General features: G+C 42.4%; 1 protein-coding gene across 1 annotated transcript in view; it reads left to right on the top strand.

The window, feature by feature from the left end:
- Positions 1–17,460, top strand: part of M1AP (meiosis 1 associated protein) — a 70,786-nt gene that overhangs the window by 38,203 nt on the left and 15,123 nt on the right. The window contains exons 5-7 of the mRNA XM_049651784.1: positions 9,043–9,216; positions 13,175–13,337; positions 14,312–14,453. Of these exons, the coding sequence (XP_049507741.1) occupies positions 9,043–9,216; positions 13,175–13,337; positions 14,312–14,453 (479 nt within the window). The remainder of the gene's footprint in view (positions 1–9,042; positions 9,217–13,174; positions 13,338–14,311; positions 14,454–17,460) is intronic.

The raw sequence follows: 17,460 nt of genomic DNA, 5'->3' as shown, positions 1-17,460 counted from the left end.
ACACGGGGCTCGAACTTGTGAGCAGCAAAATCATGACCTAGGCCAAAATCAGACACTTAACCAACTGAGCCACCCAGGCACCCAGATGGATCTCTGTGTCTTTTTAAAACTGTTTCTTCTTCTACCAAGCTCTCCAGTAAGTTTTATATTCTTTCTTGGTTCCTCTTACTTTTGTTTTCACCTCAGAGTAAATCCTTACTTTGGCTCCATTGGGCATTACAGAGGCAAAGCTCTTTGGGCTAGTTTTTGGGGCCATGCTAATATATTTAGTGCCTTCCCAGCCCCACATCCTCTTCATTCAAACCTCTTTTCTTTAACTATTCTATTTTTTTTTTTAATTTGAGAGAGAGAGAGAGAGAGAGGGAGAGAGAGAGTGTGTGTGTGAGCAGAGGAGAGGGACTGAGAGAGAAAGAGAGAGAGGTCATGTGGGATCATGACCTGAGCCAATATCAAGAGTCAGACGCTCAACCCACTGAGCCACCCAGGCGCCCCCATTCAAACCTCTTAAATAACCTGCTTTCCTGTTCTCCCTCACCACAGTGCCTATGAAAACACTTTCTCCTAGTCACGTTTTCAGATTTGCGTTGCAATTTACCTTAAAGGCTTTTTTGTTTATAGACTATGTAAATATGTTTGTGCAGGAAAAAAAGACTCTTTAAATACTGTCTAAGTCTAGTATTTTCCAAGTTAAACTATGCTTTAGACTTTGGTATCTCAGTCAGGAGCAACCAACCTCTTTTGCATGTGGGTTGTATTTTTTTTTTTTTTTTAGTAAAATGAAAATAGAACTATTAAGGCCCATAAATGAAATATGTTTTCTTACAACTTGTATAGTTTATTGAAGAGAAAAATATCACACACAAGAAAGAAAGAAAGAAAGAAAGAAAGAAAGAAAGAAAGAAAGAAAGAAAGAAAGAAAAAGAAAGAAAAGAAGGAAGAAAGAAAGAGAAAGAAAGGGTACTGGATTTTAGTGACTAAAATGTTCACATGCAGACAGCTAGAAGGCAGTTTTCTAATCTTTCATACCTTAGGGACGGCTGGGTGGCTCAGTCAGTTAAGCACCCAACTCTTGATTTCAGCTCAGGTCATGATCTCACAATCATGATCTCTCATAGTCTTATGAGATTGAGCCCCGAGTCGGGCTCCGTGCTGAGGGTGGAGTCTTCTTGGGATTCTCTCTCTCCCCCTTTGCCGCTGCCCTGCTTGTGTGCACACTGTCTCTCAAAATAAAGAAATAACATTTAATCTTCCATCCCTTATAGTTGCATGATGCCTTAAAGTCTACGGAGTGCTTTCAGGTATTAACATTTTTTTTGTATCCAAATGAATGCCAAGCCTAGGTATTACTATCATTCCCACTTTACAGATGGAGAAATTGAGCTTAGAGTGATGAGAGACTAGTCTAAGATCACAAAGTAAGCAACAGGCTGGCCAGAATTAGTTTATCCTGTGCAGTGCAGCATTTATTGAGCTCCTGTTGTATGCCAGACACTGTGCTAGTGCTGGGGGTACCGAGGTGGATAAGGTGCTGAATCTGGTGCCCTCAGGCATACACACACCCTTCACTAACCCAGACCCTCCTTTCCTGCATCTGCAGGATCTCCTCTGGGGTTGGGCTGCCCAGAGCAGGGTGCCTTACACGACTCAAAACAGGATGACTAGCAGGGAATACCATCAGCTTCTTGTAACCAGGGTTGTTCCTGTGGCTCCAGAGGTGTGGGGATTAGGGGTGCAGTGCCCATGGGGCAGTCCTCACCATCAGTCATAGCCTTCTGCCCCCCTTACAAATACATAAGCCTAAGAAAAAGAGATTCTAAAATCTCCCGGTCAATGTAATTGCTCTGGAAACGTTTTCTTTTCCTAATTCGTCTGCTTACTTTGAAATTAGGTTGGGATCTATTTCAGAGCTAGGGAGGCCCGTAGTTCCTGAGTTTATTACTCACAGTGTAGAACATCCACCGTAAATCATTTCATGATGATTTTATTCTTTAGTTGAGTCTTTTTTTAGCCCACCTCAGGCTATATCAGCTTGACTGTCTACCATAGAACTTCCTGGGTAGCCAACTAGGCTGGGAAAGAGGCATGTCCACTTCAGGCTGAGGGGTCTCTGCTTGAGCTCTGCTCCTGGGATTCCCAGATTCCTTTCCTCTCCTTCCACCACCACTCACTACCACCACAGAACAGGAAAGCCTGTGTGGGATGGCTGAGCAGAGACATGTGGGCATTCCATGCAAGCTAATAGTTTTGTACACCTGCAGACAAATATTTCTAAAATACTAATTCAACAATTGTTTAGGAGCCAAAGGCTACAAAGAGAAAGAGAAAGGAAAGAAGTGCTGGCTGTGCTGTGTCCCAATCTTGCACATTTCCCTAAGCAAAACCTAAGCCTCGCAATAATGGAAAATACCCTTCTTAGAAGCTACTGTAGTGCCTACCTCTTGTTACCTGCGCATGTGCCTCTGGAGTCCTCATCCTTCACCCCAGCAGCTTATCAGCCAGGCCTCACTTTCTCCCTTATTCTGCTTTAGCCTTCTTGCTATTCCTCCAATAGCAGGGATAGCAAGACTCACTCTCACTTGGTTCAAGTCTCTCTCTGTTCAACTGTCACCTTCTTAGAGAATACTTACCTGTCCAGCCAAACTAAATATTCACACACACACACACCATACCCTTATCATGCTTTATTTTTTTTCATACCGTCTATCATTATCTGTTGTTTTCTGTTTCAATCATTTGTGTGTTGTTTGTTTATTGTTTGTTTGTTCCCACTAGAATAAAAGCAATGAAAGCAGAGACTTTGTCTCTTTCATTGTTGACAAAATTAGTGCCCAGATCCTAGAAGGCACTAAATAAATAATTATTGGAATGATGAATTAAATAAATGAAAGGATAAATGAATGAATGTCATCACTGCTTTCCCTGAGAACAGTTCTGGGAAATAAATTCTATCCTCATTATAGTTCTAGTGATGTTTTACCTCTCTTAGAGATTGGAGCCCTGGGAAGATAGTCAGCACTTGGTCAGTCCTGCACTCATTGCCCTGCAGAGTCTGCACCGCCGTAGCCATCACTGCCCTGTCACCTCCTGTCAAGGAGCTTCTCCTTTCTCCCAGGGTCCAAGGATCGCCTCCACAAATGAGGCACGTGAGTTCGCAAAGACAAGCCAGACTGCCCCCAACATTGTGAACTGTTGGAGATCATCCTCATGTCATTGTTGATTTAAAGACAGTGGTTGGATGGCTCTGCATAGTTGTTCCTGAGCAAACTTTGTCCACTCTGATTACTTACCCTAGTTATTAACATCCTGTACTACCCCTGTATTCAGAAGGTAGACAGCACTAATTGCAAACAGGCCCAGGGAGGTTAAGAAATCACAATTCTGTAGTTTTTTTTTTTTTATGTCTGTTTATTTATTTATTTTTGAGAGAGAGCGAGTGGGGTTAGAGCAGAGAGAGAGGGAGAGAGAATCCCAAGCCGGCTCCATGCTGTCAGCACAGAGCCCAACATGGGGCTCAAACTCATGAACCGTGAGATCATGACCTGAGCCGAAACCAAGAGTTGAATGCTTAACCAACTGAGCCACCCAGGCGCCCCCACAATTCCATAGTTTTTTGCAGTGGTTCTTGACCTTTTTGGGGTCACAGCACTGTTGAGAATCTGATATAAGCTAAGGGCCTATCCCCCTCCTCCACCCTATTAGAATACACCTATACATGTACAGATGGAATTGTATACAATTTCAGGGGGTTTCCAGAACCACTAATGCCTATCCTGCCCAAGGACAAGCCATATGAGGGCCATTTGAAAAGGAACCATTCTGTCCTATAGGCCTGGGGAGGGTCTACAGGACTGAGCTGGATCACCATTTTCCTGGGCCTCAACTTTAAATATTCTACATCTGTTTGTGTGTTAAAGTGTTACATTCTCCCACCTTAAACACATTTCCATTGTGGAACCCTGTTTTAGGGTTGAATTCTGAGAAGAACTGCTTTAGGCATTACCTAAATTCTCATTATTCTCAATGATTTGGCCTTCTTAGTTTTTCGTATTATTGTGGCCCTTCCAGAAAAGCTTTCAAAGAGCTCAGTAAAGGGTATCACTACATGTGGCCACAGGAGGGCAGGGCAAGTCCAAACACTGACTGTGAATGCTGCCTGCAGCTGGCTGCAAAGCACCAGTCCTTCCTCCCTTGTCCTAACCACCCGAACACCCAGAGCCGCACTTACTCCTGTAACCTTCCTATTTCATACTGTCAGTGGGACCTGTCTCATTCAGTGCCCAGTGCCCTGCTCACCAGTCAAGGTGGGAGCTGCTCTTCAACATCTGAGAAGTGAGAAGTCTCTTCCCCATCCCCCAGGTTTAGCACATTTCATTGTTTGTGAGAAACACAGTTCTGCATGTTGGTGTTCTTACCTATGTTAGTGGTGGGGAGAAAATGCCATTTCTTGGACCTGTGCATGCCATTCACACATAATCATCTCACTTCTTCTGCCTCACTATAACTATGAAATGGGTTGTACTTTGTCCAAAGTCACATAGCTAACAACTTTTTTTTTCAATGTTTATTTATTTTTTTGAGAGACAGACCGTGAGCAGGGAAGGGTCAGAGAGAGAGAGTGACACAGAATCTGAAGCAGGCTCCAGGCTATGAGCTGCCAGCACAGAGCCCAATGCAGGGCTTGAACTCACAAACCACGAGATCATGACCTGAGCCAAAGTCACCGCTTAACCGACTGAGCCACCCAGGTGCCCCCATAGCTAACAACTTTTAAGTCGCAATTCAAACCCTGCTCTTAACATTACATCCCACTACTTTTCATAAACTCACGGAAAGAGAAGAAAACCCTTCAGAAGAAACAAATTAGCAAATGTAATTAGTATTGCCCAAATGGAGCCCACAGATACCCAAGAGGTGCTGATTAAACCCAAATAAGGGAGAATATAATTAAGGATAACTTCCGGGACAGAGTCAGTTCCCAGTTGAGTTCTGGGGGAGGAGCAAGCCATGGATTGACAGAGTAATAAAAGCACTAAGGAAGGAAGGAAGTCATGTGGTAAGGAGACTAATTTAGTTGAAGCAGAAGAGTTACAGGAAAAAGTAATGAGAGCTGAGGAAGGGGAGCAATTGTTTAACACAGCAGGCATTTGCTAAGCTTCAGCTGTAAGCTAACTACTGCGCTAGGGGTTAGGGAAATGGGCACATAGGATCTCAACAGGTAGGGATGGGGAGGAACCATATGAGCCATCACAGAAGAAGGAAAGGGTGAGGTATGTGAGGAATAATAAGTAGAAGCAAATGGTTTAGGGTAAGTGAGGAGCATCAAGAAAATGACCAAGGAAGGCAGTATGTGCTCTTTAGCAAAGGAGGGAACTGATGAAACCATGTTTTAGAAAAATTAACTGGTAGTAGTACCTAAGAAGTACTTGAAGGGAAGGAATGGAGTTCATAGGACAATTAAGAGGCCACTACTATGATCCAGACGTAAGGAAAGGAGTGCCTGAACCAGTGACAGAGAAAATGGAAAAGAAGTTCCCCTCTAGTGTGTTCTGGTTTCCACATTAGTCTTTAGCTTGGACAATGTGACTGGCCCTGACAAGCTGCTGGCTCCTTTCTAAGCCTGCAAAACTGTGGGCTTAAATATGAAGCTTACATGAGGATTTTTTCAAAGGAAGAAGGTCCGCTCTGTGGCTCTCCCAAGAATCTGTAGTTAAGAAGTTGGAAAAAACTTCAGTAACACTGATGGGGTGTCTGCAGGGAAGGCTGGCATTTTCCTTCATAAAGGTACCATGTTTCAGGCTTCATTCTTCAGCTTTACAAGATCAGAAAGTTGATTTTGTCAGTATCCTCTCAGAGATAGACTTACCTTACCAAGCTCAAGACCAAAGTATAAGCCAGAATATTTTAGACAGAGAACCATAACCACCATAACACCAAGAACAGCAGAGACTTAAACACTTCCTTCCACTGGGACAGGTCACTGAGCCAGCATGCCCTCTCCTCCTAGCCATACTTGGATGGGTGCTGCCTGTGCATGCCCCTGTTGCTCTCCTTCTCTGTGCTCCATTTCTGGCCAACCCTCTCCCCTCCTAATAGACACATTCATTCTTTGGATAAGCCAGTCCCACCCATAGGCTATAGCCAAATCTTGCTCTGGTCAGTAAGCCATTCTCTTTTCCTAAGGTAACTGTTTTTCACTGACCTCACCACTCTGTGTTGATACTATAGTTTAACAATTGAGAAGACTCCTCTATTTTTCTATTTCCAGATGTTTGATGGGAGATAACTTTGCTGTGGTTTCCTTATACTGCCATGGTAGGAGTTTCTAATCTTCTGCCTTTTCCCTGAGGAAAAGAAAAGAAACACATTTTTTTTCTGCAAAATTCCATTGTTTTAACTTGAAACCATATTTTCCTCTCCACTCTCGGAGATCCTTTGCTCAGTTCCATTTCTTTAGTTCTGTATGTGCCTTCTTATGCTTCAGTAATGATTTTGCCTCACTGAAGTTCTGGATTCAGTTCTTTGCATACTTGTTACTCAAATTGAAGTCCAGGCCTCAGGCTCAGAAAAATCAAATTACTTCTTGTTTTGCCTGTGACAAAATAAAATTCACATTATTTTTTTTTAGTTTTTAATGTTTATTTATATTTTAGAGAGAGAGAGACAGAGAGTGTGTGTGAGTGGTGGAGTAGCAGAGAGAGAGGGAGACACAGAATCTGAAGCAGGCTCTGGGCTCTGAGCTGTCAGCACAGAGCCCGATGCGGGGCTCAAACCCACAAACTGTGAGATCATGACTTGAGCTGAAGTCGGATGCTTAACCGACTGAGCCACCCAGGCACCCCTATAAAATTCACATTATTAAAAAGATAGTTTCCCTTTACTCACGAGGAATATTTCTTAGGCAGTGACTTCATATTTATCACTGTAGTACCTAAAGCGTTATGTGACAGATGACAGTGTGAAGAGGAATGGTCAAGAATAATGTAGATTTTTTATGTTTTCACTCTTATGTGGATCCTGAGAAACTTAACAGGAACCCATGGAGGAGAGGAAGGAAAAAAAAAAAGAGAGAGAGAGGTTAGAGTGGGAGAGAGCCAAAGCATAAGAGACTCTTAAAAAATGAGAACAAACTGAGGGCTGATGGGGGGTGGGAGGGAGGGGAGGGTGGGTGATGGGTATTGAAGAGGGCATCTTTTGGGATGAGCACTGGGTGTTGTATGGAAACCAATTTGACAATAAATTTCATATATTTAAAAAAAATAATGTAGTTTTATAAATTCCTTAAAGGAAAAGAGTATCATAATATTTGTACTCAGCACAATATTTCATCTTCTACGTAGTACATAATAAAAATTACTGCTTGATGGAATGAATGAAATACTTAGCCAGTGAATCCTCAGAACTGTTATGGAAGATGGCAGAGTTTTACTCATGCTAGTCAAAGAGAAATGCATTTGGAGTCCCTTTTCAGCCACAGCATAAGTCGTTAAGTATGACATGAAGTCATCTGAGTCTCCCCACACCTCCCCATGTGGTACCAACACGCTGGACTGAAGCCCTTTGTTCCCTGTGGAGTCTGCCACCTCTGCCTCCTTGTCCTCAGGAATGTCGTTCTAGAAATAAACCAGCCTTCTCCCTGGGGTCTGTGAGTCATACACAGAAGTTAATTCATCAATTTTCTTAGGCTCTTTGTAAAAGTATTTCAGAGAGTCCCTCATGGTGAGGCGAAAAAAATCAGGTTTCTTTTCAGTTTCTTTCCAGCTCTTGCCTCATTTCCTCTCTCTGTGCTTCCTCTACCACCTTATATTTGGCTTTTACTGACAACCTTTACCTGCAGACCCAGACCCCAGTTCCTGAGCTAGTGTTGCCTGAAGCAGGAAGTAGACCAGCAAAGCCTCACCACCCCACATCCCTAGCTCCTTTCACTCAGATTTGAAATCAAATCATACTCTACCAGACCATTCCTGTCTTCCTGGCCGCTAGTCACACTTGTGAGTTACAGCGTGCCAATGACAGACTTGTATAATCGTGTCAGAGGGGAAGCCCGGGAGTACATCATTTTTTTTCTTTTACTTTTTTTAAAAATTTGCTTTTTATAGAAGAAGCAATAACTGAATACATTTTTACTGTGAAACAAGAGCTGAAGAAGCTGGAGTCCCCTGGGTTTTTTTTTTTAATTTTTTTAATGTTTATCTATTTTTGAGAGAGAAAGAGGCAGAACACAGGTGGGGGAGGCGCGGGGGGGGGGCGGGCGGGGACACAGAATCCAAAGCGGGCTCCAGGCTCAGAGCTGTCAGCACAGAGCCCACCGCAGGGCTTGAACTCACAGACTGTGAGATCATGGCCTGAGCTGAAGTTGGATGCTTAATTGACTGAGCCACCCAAGTGCCCTCTGAAGTTCCCCCCTTGTTAACTGAGTATTTAACTTGCATTGCTGTATTATTTTTTTGGCTGTTTTTGTATTCCAGAATGTTTTCTAAATACAATGAAATTCAAACTGTATAGTTTGAATGATACAAAGGAAACATATTTCAGAACTCTGCCCTGTTTCCATTCCTGTTCACCATTAACAATTTGATGGTAGCCTTCCAGACCTTTGTAAAAGGCATTTACATTCATACGTATGTACTTAATCCAATGATTTTATTTTTATATCAGTGGGTTCATACTACACATCTGTTCTACAACTTTCTTTATTCACTTACTGTCTCTTAGCTTTCCATGTCAGTACATTTAACTTTATTTTGCTTGTTAACAGCTGTATAATACTCCAAAGGTTGAGTGTGCCATAAGTTATTTAAATATTCCCCTATTGATGGGTATTTGAATTGCTTCCTGTTTAGAGGCTTTAATTAATTGTTATTACAACAACGCTGACTGAACATCTTTGCATATGTGTCTGTGTATAGTAAGAATGGCTCTAAGCTAGATATCCAAAGGTAGAATTGGTGTGTTAAAAGATGGGTACATTTAAAATTTTGCATTTTTCAAGCTTTACAATTAAAGAATTAAATACTTTACCCATTAATCCCCTTTCTTCTGCAGAGAGTTCTGTCCTGGGAACTGACATTGACCTTCAGACCATAGACAATGATGTTGTCAGCATGGAGATTTTCTTCAAAGCCTGGCTACATAACAGTGGAACAGACCAAGAACATATCCATCTTCTTCTTCCTTCACGGTGTTTCAGCAACATTTCCAGAACCGGAGATGATTCAAGTACACAGCCCCAAAAGACATATTATATAGGTTATAATTATCTTAGTCTCAGATTAAGACTAGATTTGTGAGTCATCAGAATACGAGTAGTTGAGGTTTAGGGCTGTTCAGTGTAAGCACAAAGAATAAGAAAAGAACTTCTAAAAAGTGACCACAGTTAGAAAACTGAACCTAATTAAGCCTAGATAGCAAGGGCCAGTTATTTAGGAGCAAAGAATTAGACACCTCAATAATAGGGCAGCACCTAAACTATGTAAAAGCACAATGAATCATATATTTTTCTCAGGTTTTTCATTTTGAATTGTGGTAGATATTACTGACATAATAATTTGAGGCATACTGGTACCTCAACAATATCAACAAGGCCTATGAGAAGGTAGATAACCAAGTTTTTCTTCTTTTTTTTTTTTTTAAGTTTATTTATTTATTTTGAGAGAGTGCATGTGCATAAGTTGGGGAGGGGCAGAGAGAGAGGGAGAGAGAGAGAGAATCCCAAACAGGCTCTGCCCTGTCAGCACAAAGCCTGACTCAGGCCTGATCCCACAAACCATGACATCATGACCTGAGCCAACCAAAATCAAGATTCCAGTGCTTAACCAACTGAGCCACCCAGGCACCCCGGTAAAAAACCAAGATTAAACCAAAATTAAATAGAGGTGTGCTAGATAAAGACACCTAATTGAGGTAAACTAAAGCAACTACAGAGGCAGGCCCCACAGAGGACAGCTAGTAGCCCAACTAGTAGAGGTGGGAGTTCTTTGAGAAAAATGGGTACAGCCTCCCACCCACAAAGGGGAAGACACATAGTGGTCCTTTCTTTCTGAGGATAGCCATCAGATCTTTACCCTCCCACCCCCATTTCATCCCAGAGCCTAGAATGCCTTTGATGACTTACCTTGATTTCAGTCTGTCTTTCCTTGGTGTATAAATCTTCTTCCCTGGACCTCCTTTCCACCCCTTATGTCCAAAGCTGGTGGTGCCAATTCCTCCCTGTCCCATCTTCTGGAATCCACTTTGTATATCTTTTTCCCCAAACACTATATTACCTCCTTTCCTCCTGCATTATCCCATTTCATCTTCACCAACCACCACAAAGCAGGTACTATTACCATATGTCATTGAATCTAAGATGCTATCAACTATGAGATACACCATTACTTTATGTACCACTAAGAAAGAAAAACTGTCAATTAAACATGACATAAATCCTTTCTTGTCACTTAGAAATATTATTTTATCCTTACTGTGAAGTTAGGGTAGTAAATATTAGGAGTACGTACCTGGCCAATGGCAACTGTAAGAAACACATAGTATGTGAGGGGGGAGGGAGGAATGTGTTATACAATCAATTAAATACAATATTATCTCCCTGTTGTACAGAAGAGAAAACTGGTACGTAGAGAAATTAAACATTTTCCCAGGACTGCACAAAAAAATTAATAGCAGAGCCAGAATTTGTAGCTAGGCAACTCCAGAGCCCACTCTTAACCCTACGATTAGAAATCTGTATTTTGTGCATTTGACTACTCACATTTCCTCTGTGCTTGACTTCTCCATTGTTAGGTCTCTGGGCTTTAGGACTGGAGAGCTGTGTTCATCTGGCTAAGATTCTCAACTCCGGTTGTGATAAGAATCACCTTTTTATTAAGGAACTTTTAAAAGATACTGATGTCTGGGCCCTACCTCACACTAGTGAAATTGGGATCTTTGGAGATGGAACCCAGATACTGGTATTTTTAAAAAGTCCCTCATGTGATTCTTACTGAGAATTACTGGAACTGTTGTCTCAACAGTTCGGAAGCTCAGAAGGCTGTCAGCCCAGAGAACATTCATCAAACCCAGGTCTGTCTGCTTGTAGAACCAGGACCCTCACCTACTACACAACCCACCTCATGCTGGGCAGTTCTGAACAAAGATGCTGCCTCATGCTGGCACTTCTTTCATTAGGCGAGCTGGGGCCCTCCAAGGCCAGGAACTCCTGCATCCAGCCTTTCTTCAACTGTTGCACAGCACTTGCCCATGGTATTGTTGAGAGTTTCTCTACTTTTCCCCTCCCTCTTTCCATGGCTTTCGACACCTGGGTCAAAGCCAGAGTGTTTATCTCCATCTGCAGTCATTTTTTGGAAATGTGCAGGTCTTCAGGGTGCATGGCGGAACTTAGATCCAGACTCCGTAGCTCTTCTGCTGGAGAGGCCCAGCCTGGAACCCAGATGCCCAGGCACAATTGGAATGAGGTCTGGGAAAAGTAGGCCCCCTCCAGGGTGGGTGTGACCTACCTGAGAGTTTATACAACCACAGTAAAGACCATAGTGTGGTTATCCATTATTTAAAAAACTGATGCATTACCACACTGGATTTTTGGAAATGTGGCACACCATAAAAATGAAACAAAACAATACACACCCTGAGCTCTTCTCCTCTAGAATCTTCTGAGGACTGTTCCTCAGATGTTCACTTGGACTCCTTACCAGGTTTTTCACCCACTCTACCTGCTTCTGTAGCTGGCCAGGGCCTCTCATACCCGCTCTCCAGGTGCTTCTCTCAGAGGCCTTCTGACAGAGTGCACAGTCAGCTTCACATGAGTGTCTTTTCTCCTTTCATGGGTTTCAGAGTCTGCCACCTCTGCATCTGGGTTCTGGGTGATGAGAAGCACACCTAATTCTAGACTCTAGTCCTGCTAAGACAGCTTTCCCAACTTTGGAACACTGTTGAGACTACAGTTCCAATAATTCTCAGTAAGAATCACATGAGGGACTTTTTAAAAATACGGGTATCTGGGTTCCATCTCCAAAGATCTCAATTTCACTAGTGTGAGGTAGGGCCCAGACATCAGTATCTTTTAAAAGTTCCTTAATAAAAAGATGATTCTTATCACAACCAGAGTTGAGAATCTTAGCCAGATGAACACAGCTCTCCAGTCCTAAAGCCCAAAGACCTAACAATGGAGAAGTCAGGCACAGAGGAAATGAGGAGAGTCATAGGCCAAGTCCCTCCTGCTGACTTCCTGGGCTCTGAGACATACCAGGCCAAGACCGTCTTACCCAGAATTAATGTCTACATCCGACTGCTGGGCCCAGGAGGGCCAGCTGAATCTGACATCTATTCTGCCATCCTATTTCTTTTTCTGCATTATTTATACTTTCATTTTTACCTCATGTTTGTTAACAGTATTCAAACCTGGTATACATTTCATTGAAAAACTGTAATATCAAGGATTCGAGCCTAGTGCAACAGAACATGTACACTGTGGCATGTGAATGTACCTGCCAGAGCAGAACCTTACTACAGAAGAGCGTAATACCTTGATGAATAATTTATATCTAGATGAAGCCCCCTCAGAACTGTTGTCTGTTGCCACAGTGACGCTCTAAAAGGTTCTATGCTTGGGTTTCTTTGGGGAATTAAAAAATAAACTATTTCAGGGACTTATTCCTCCCCCTTCCCTGAATGTCCCTAGAAAGGCCCACAGAGAAATAGCAGCTGTCAGCTGACTCTCTGACTTCTGCTTTCCTGCTCTTCCTTCATCTGACCTATGGTCTTGCCAAAGCTTAGCCACAGGGAAGCAGCAGAGGCAAGATTTCCATCTGTGATTGCAGAGGGTGTCTGCATATCGTAGTATTAGCTGTCTCCTCCACAGAGGGCACATGCTCCTCTCAGACTGGATCACAAGCCAGGTCTCTCACTATGAGGCAACTGCTCAGCCAACCCAGAAGTAAAATAAGCAAAAATCATATCAGACCCAGAAAATAAGTTAACTATTGTATTGAGCAACACTGTAGGTCCAAACCTGCTCTGCGTTTCCAAACCAGTCATACTTTCCCCTTTCCACTCCCCTGCCTCCTCCCAAGCTTTGCTTGCCTGGTGGATGTGGAATGGGTAGCAGATGTTGTCTCTTAATCACATAGCCTGAGGTAGCTTGTGACAAACAATCCCTCCCCCAATGCCATTTTTATTGTAGTGTGCCTGAAATGTGATCTCCAAGAGCGACTTCTCAGCCCGTCCCTGCTCCCTGGCACAGCTGATGGCTCCTTGAGAATGGATGACCCCAAAGGAGACTTCAGCACACTTTACCAGATGGCCTCCCAGTCATCAGCCTCTTGTTACAAGCTCCGGGTGATCAAGTATGGGACAAGGGAACTTCCCCAATCCATGCAAATGCTTATTTATTCTCACTGGTTCCAACTAGGAAGTCCAGAGATAGAGGGCATCTCCAAGTGTCCCACAGGTGGGAGTCAGTTCCAAAGCAGCAAGTACAGGTATGAGAGTGAAAGAGCAAGGTCAGGTTGCTCAGTATGTGGAGACAAATGGACAGATGGTGGAAGATGTGCCTCAGTAGGACATTCTAAAGGCTGTATGAGGATTGGAAATCCAGAAAGTCTCTGAACGTGGAGAAAAGATCAGCAGTGTTTACCCATTTAGCAACTGTTTGTTGAATACCTTACTGTGTTTAGGCATCAGGACAGAGATCTGACCTCCAAGGAACAAAGGGTAGATAGGATCAACCCCTGCCTTGCCACTTATCCAAGTACTAGAATTCCTCCCAGGGGAGCCAGTTCTCAGGGAGAATTAACAATGATGGCAAAGACCACTTTTTCTGCTTCCTGGTTCCTATCACAATGCCTGTGCACAAGTATCTGAGTAAGCTTATCCATGGGTTTGTGACCATAGATGCTGCTGGGGAACTTTCTTAAATTTATTCTCTTAAATGCATCCTCTGTCAGTACCTTGCTACAAGAAAGCCAGAACTGGGATGCAGATGGTTAGCATACTGTTGAGTTACAGGGTTATTGTAGCAGGGGTATTCTGGGAGTGACCCCAGAGAAGTCACTTGGAATGGAATGAGCTCAGGAGAAGTAATATCCGTCAGTCTACAGCCCTCATGATGGTTGCTTCACTCATTGATTAACAGGCTTTGAGAATCTACTATGTGCCAGATACCTTGCTAGGTGCTGGCCATGCTAAGGTGAATAATTCACAGGCCCTAACCCAAAGGATTTCACAACAGAGTCTTAGACATAAGCTGAGTTTAAGCTGATCTGGGGTCAAGGTTCTAGATACTGCTGAGGAGACTTTCACTGCCATTGTCTCTTGCCAGGGCTCTAAATTCCAGTGGGATCTGCGAGTCGTTGACATATGGACTGCCCTTCATCCTCAGACCCACAAGCTGTTGGCAGCTGGACTGGGATGAGCTAGAGACAAATCAGCAGCATTTCCATGCTTTGTGTCACAGCCTGCTGGTGAGTATCCATGTTCCCAGGTGAGGAAGAAAAAGAGAGTTAAAGCACCAGCCATAGAAAAGTAGCTAACTTAATCCTGACCTGATCCCAAACCTGTCCCAGTTCTCAAAAGGACAGGAAAAAACTAGAAATACTCTGAAATGTGGATTAAATAGGACTTGCCTTTTTTGTTTCATGATATAGAGAATACTTCCTGAACTCAGTTACATGACACTAAACTCAAAAATCCCTAATTTAAATGGAAACAGGGCATTTTCCATATAATTAACTATGGTTTTTTTGTTGTTTTTTTTTAATTTTTTTTTAACGTTTATCTTTGAGACAGAGAGAGACAGAACATGAACGAGGGAGGGTCAGAGAGAGGGAGACACAGAATCTGAAACAGGCTCCAGGCTCTGAGCTGTCAGCACAGAGCCCGATGTGGGGCTCGAACTCAGCGGACTGTGAAATCATGACCTGAGCCGAAGTCGGCCGCTTAACCGAATGAGCCACACATGCGCCCCTAATTAACTATGTTTTAACACTATTCTCTTTCTAACACCAGTCGGGAAATTATGGTTTATTTAAATGAATAACCCCTAGGCTGTGCCAGACATTTTGCTAAACTCTAGATACTCAATCGTAACATGATAGGCATTATCCATGGCCTCAAGAAACTTACTCTATAATAAAAGAGATAGAATTATATATATAATTATAATTTAGAAGTTAGGGGCACCTAGGTGGCTCAGTCAAATAAGCATCCAATTATTGATTTCTGCTCAGGTCATGATCTCATACTTCATGAGATCAAGGCCTGCATGGGGATACGCGCTGACACACAGAGCCTGCTTGGGACTCTCTCTCTCACTTTCCCCCTACCCCTTCCCTGTTCGTGCTCTCTCTCTTTCTCTCTCAAAATAAATAAACATTTAAAAAATAATTTAGAAGAGCTTTATATAAGTTACATAAATATAAAAGTGTAATTACAGTAAAACCTTGGATTGCGAGTAACTTGTTCTGCAGGTATTCCGCAAGATGAGCAAACATTTCTAGTAAATTTTAACTTGATAAACAAGTGATGTTTTGCAGTATGAGTAGTATGTGATGCCGAATGTCACATGATCGCAACTAAGACAATGGTTCTTGAAGTTCACTTTGATATACAAGTGCTTTGGATTAGAAGCATGTTTCCAGAATGAATTATGCTTGCAAAACAAGTTTTTACTGTGTATATACGTATAAATACTTAATTGTGAGACGTTTATGAAGGAAAAGAAGAGGCTGCTGCAAGAAAGCCTCTCTGTGAAAGTGACATTTAAACTGAGACCTGGCAGTTTATGGGGTGGGAATTAGACAGGTGAAGGGCAGCAAGAAGAACATGCTTGGGAAAGGCATGTGCAAAGACCCAAAGGCTGAAGAGAGCTGAGAGAAGAATCAAGAATGGAAAGACCACTGTGACTGAAACAAAGAAAGCAAGGGAGAGAGAGCCAAAAGGCGGGGCTGGAGAAGTGAGCAGCGGTCAAATCATGCAAAGTTTTGTAGGCCAAATTATAAGGACCTTGGACTTTAAGTACAGAAAGAAATCATAAGAAATTATTTGAGTTTTGAAAAAGATTACTTGCCAAACATTGGAAATGAACTGGCAGAAGCGAGAATGGGAACAAGAAAATGAGGTAGGAGGGCACTGCTGTAGTCTAGGCTTAGACTAGAAGTTGGAAGCAAGATGGGAAAAGTAAACCAATTAAAGAAATATTTTAGGGACAGAGTCAAAACTTTGGGAAGGATTGGATGTAGGGAGTGAGGAAGAGGAAGGTATCACATAACTGCTTGGTTTCTGACTTGAATAACTAAGTGGATGCCCGATCCCTGAAATGGAAAAAAATAAAATAAAAGAGCACACACATGAAACACTTAGAAAGCAAAATAAAACAACTGCAAATATAATCGAGGACAAGCCTAACTATGAGTGGAAATAGAGCAATGGTTTGACCTAGTAGCGTATGGGTGATCAGGCCAGCACAGCAATGTGTCTCTTTCACTATCAGAAGCAGGTTTCTTTTTTCCTGTTTCAAAGCCCACACTCCCTTTTAGATCCGCCCACAGAGTTCCTGTTTCCTATCTGAAGAACACCCATCCCCTGTCTTTGCAGAGCAGAAACAACAGATATGTCCTGACTATCAGAGCCCAACAGCTCGGTTGACCATTTTACTCCACCCCATTCCTCAGGATCTCAATGATGCTACATCACTGGGGAGGAATTTCCCTCAAGTGGCTTCCCTACATTCTTACAGTGTGTGATCTTTCAAACAGACATTTGCATTTTAATATACTGCTAGAAGGAGTGTAAATTTTCTGGAAAGTGATAGCTACTTCAAAACTTTAATTCTATTGCTGAGAGTGTATGTAGCACAGGAAAACAATCAGAAAAGGGAACAAAGATATATATACCAGCATGCTTATCTCAGTGTTATTTACAATGGTAAAGAATTGGAAACAACCTAGATGCCCTAAAAAGAGGAAAGGTTAAATCGAAACAAGGGAAAGGTTATGGGAACAATAATTCAACCAAACAATGAAATATTATGTAGCCATTAAAAATGAGAATGGGGAAGAGTATTTTATCCCATCCTGGCTTACCTATATAAATCAGACTCTTCCTGCCTCTGAATTCGGTGTTTGGGCATCTAATATTTATTTATTTATTCAACAAATATTTCTTGAGCACTATATACCAAGTGCCATTCTAGGGGCCAAAGAGACCTCTTTATCACTCGCCTATCATGGAAATGCACAAGTATGTGTTGACCCATCACTAACAGATACCCACATTTTGGGGCACTTACTAAGTGCTAGTCACTTAACCAAGTGCTTTGCATACTTTACCTCATTTAATCCTCACAATAATTCTCTGAGATAAGGATTGTTTTCCCTGTTTTTACCCATGTAAAAGACTGAAGCCTAAAGAGATGAAGTTACTTACCAAAACGTGATCACATAGCTACCAAAGTGGCCAAGTCAGAATTTG

Source organism: Panthera uncia (assembly GCF_023721935.1).
Source record: "Panthera uncia isolate 11264 chromosome A3 unlocalized genomic scaffold, Puncia_PCG_1.0 HiC_scaffold_11, whole genome shotgun sequence".
Classification (NCBI taxonomy): Eukaryota; Metazoa; Chordata; class Mammalia; order Carnivora; family Felidae; genus Panthera; species Panthera uncia.
Note: the sequence above shows the minus strand (reverse complement) of the source record. Positions and strands in the feature narration are given on the sequence as shown.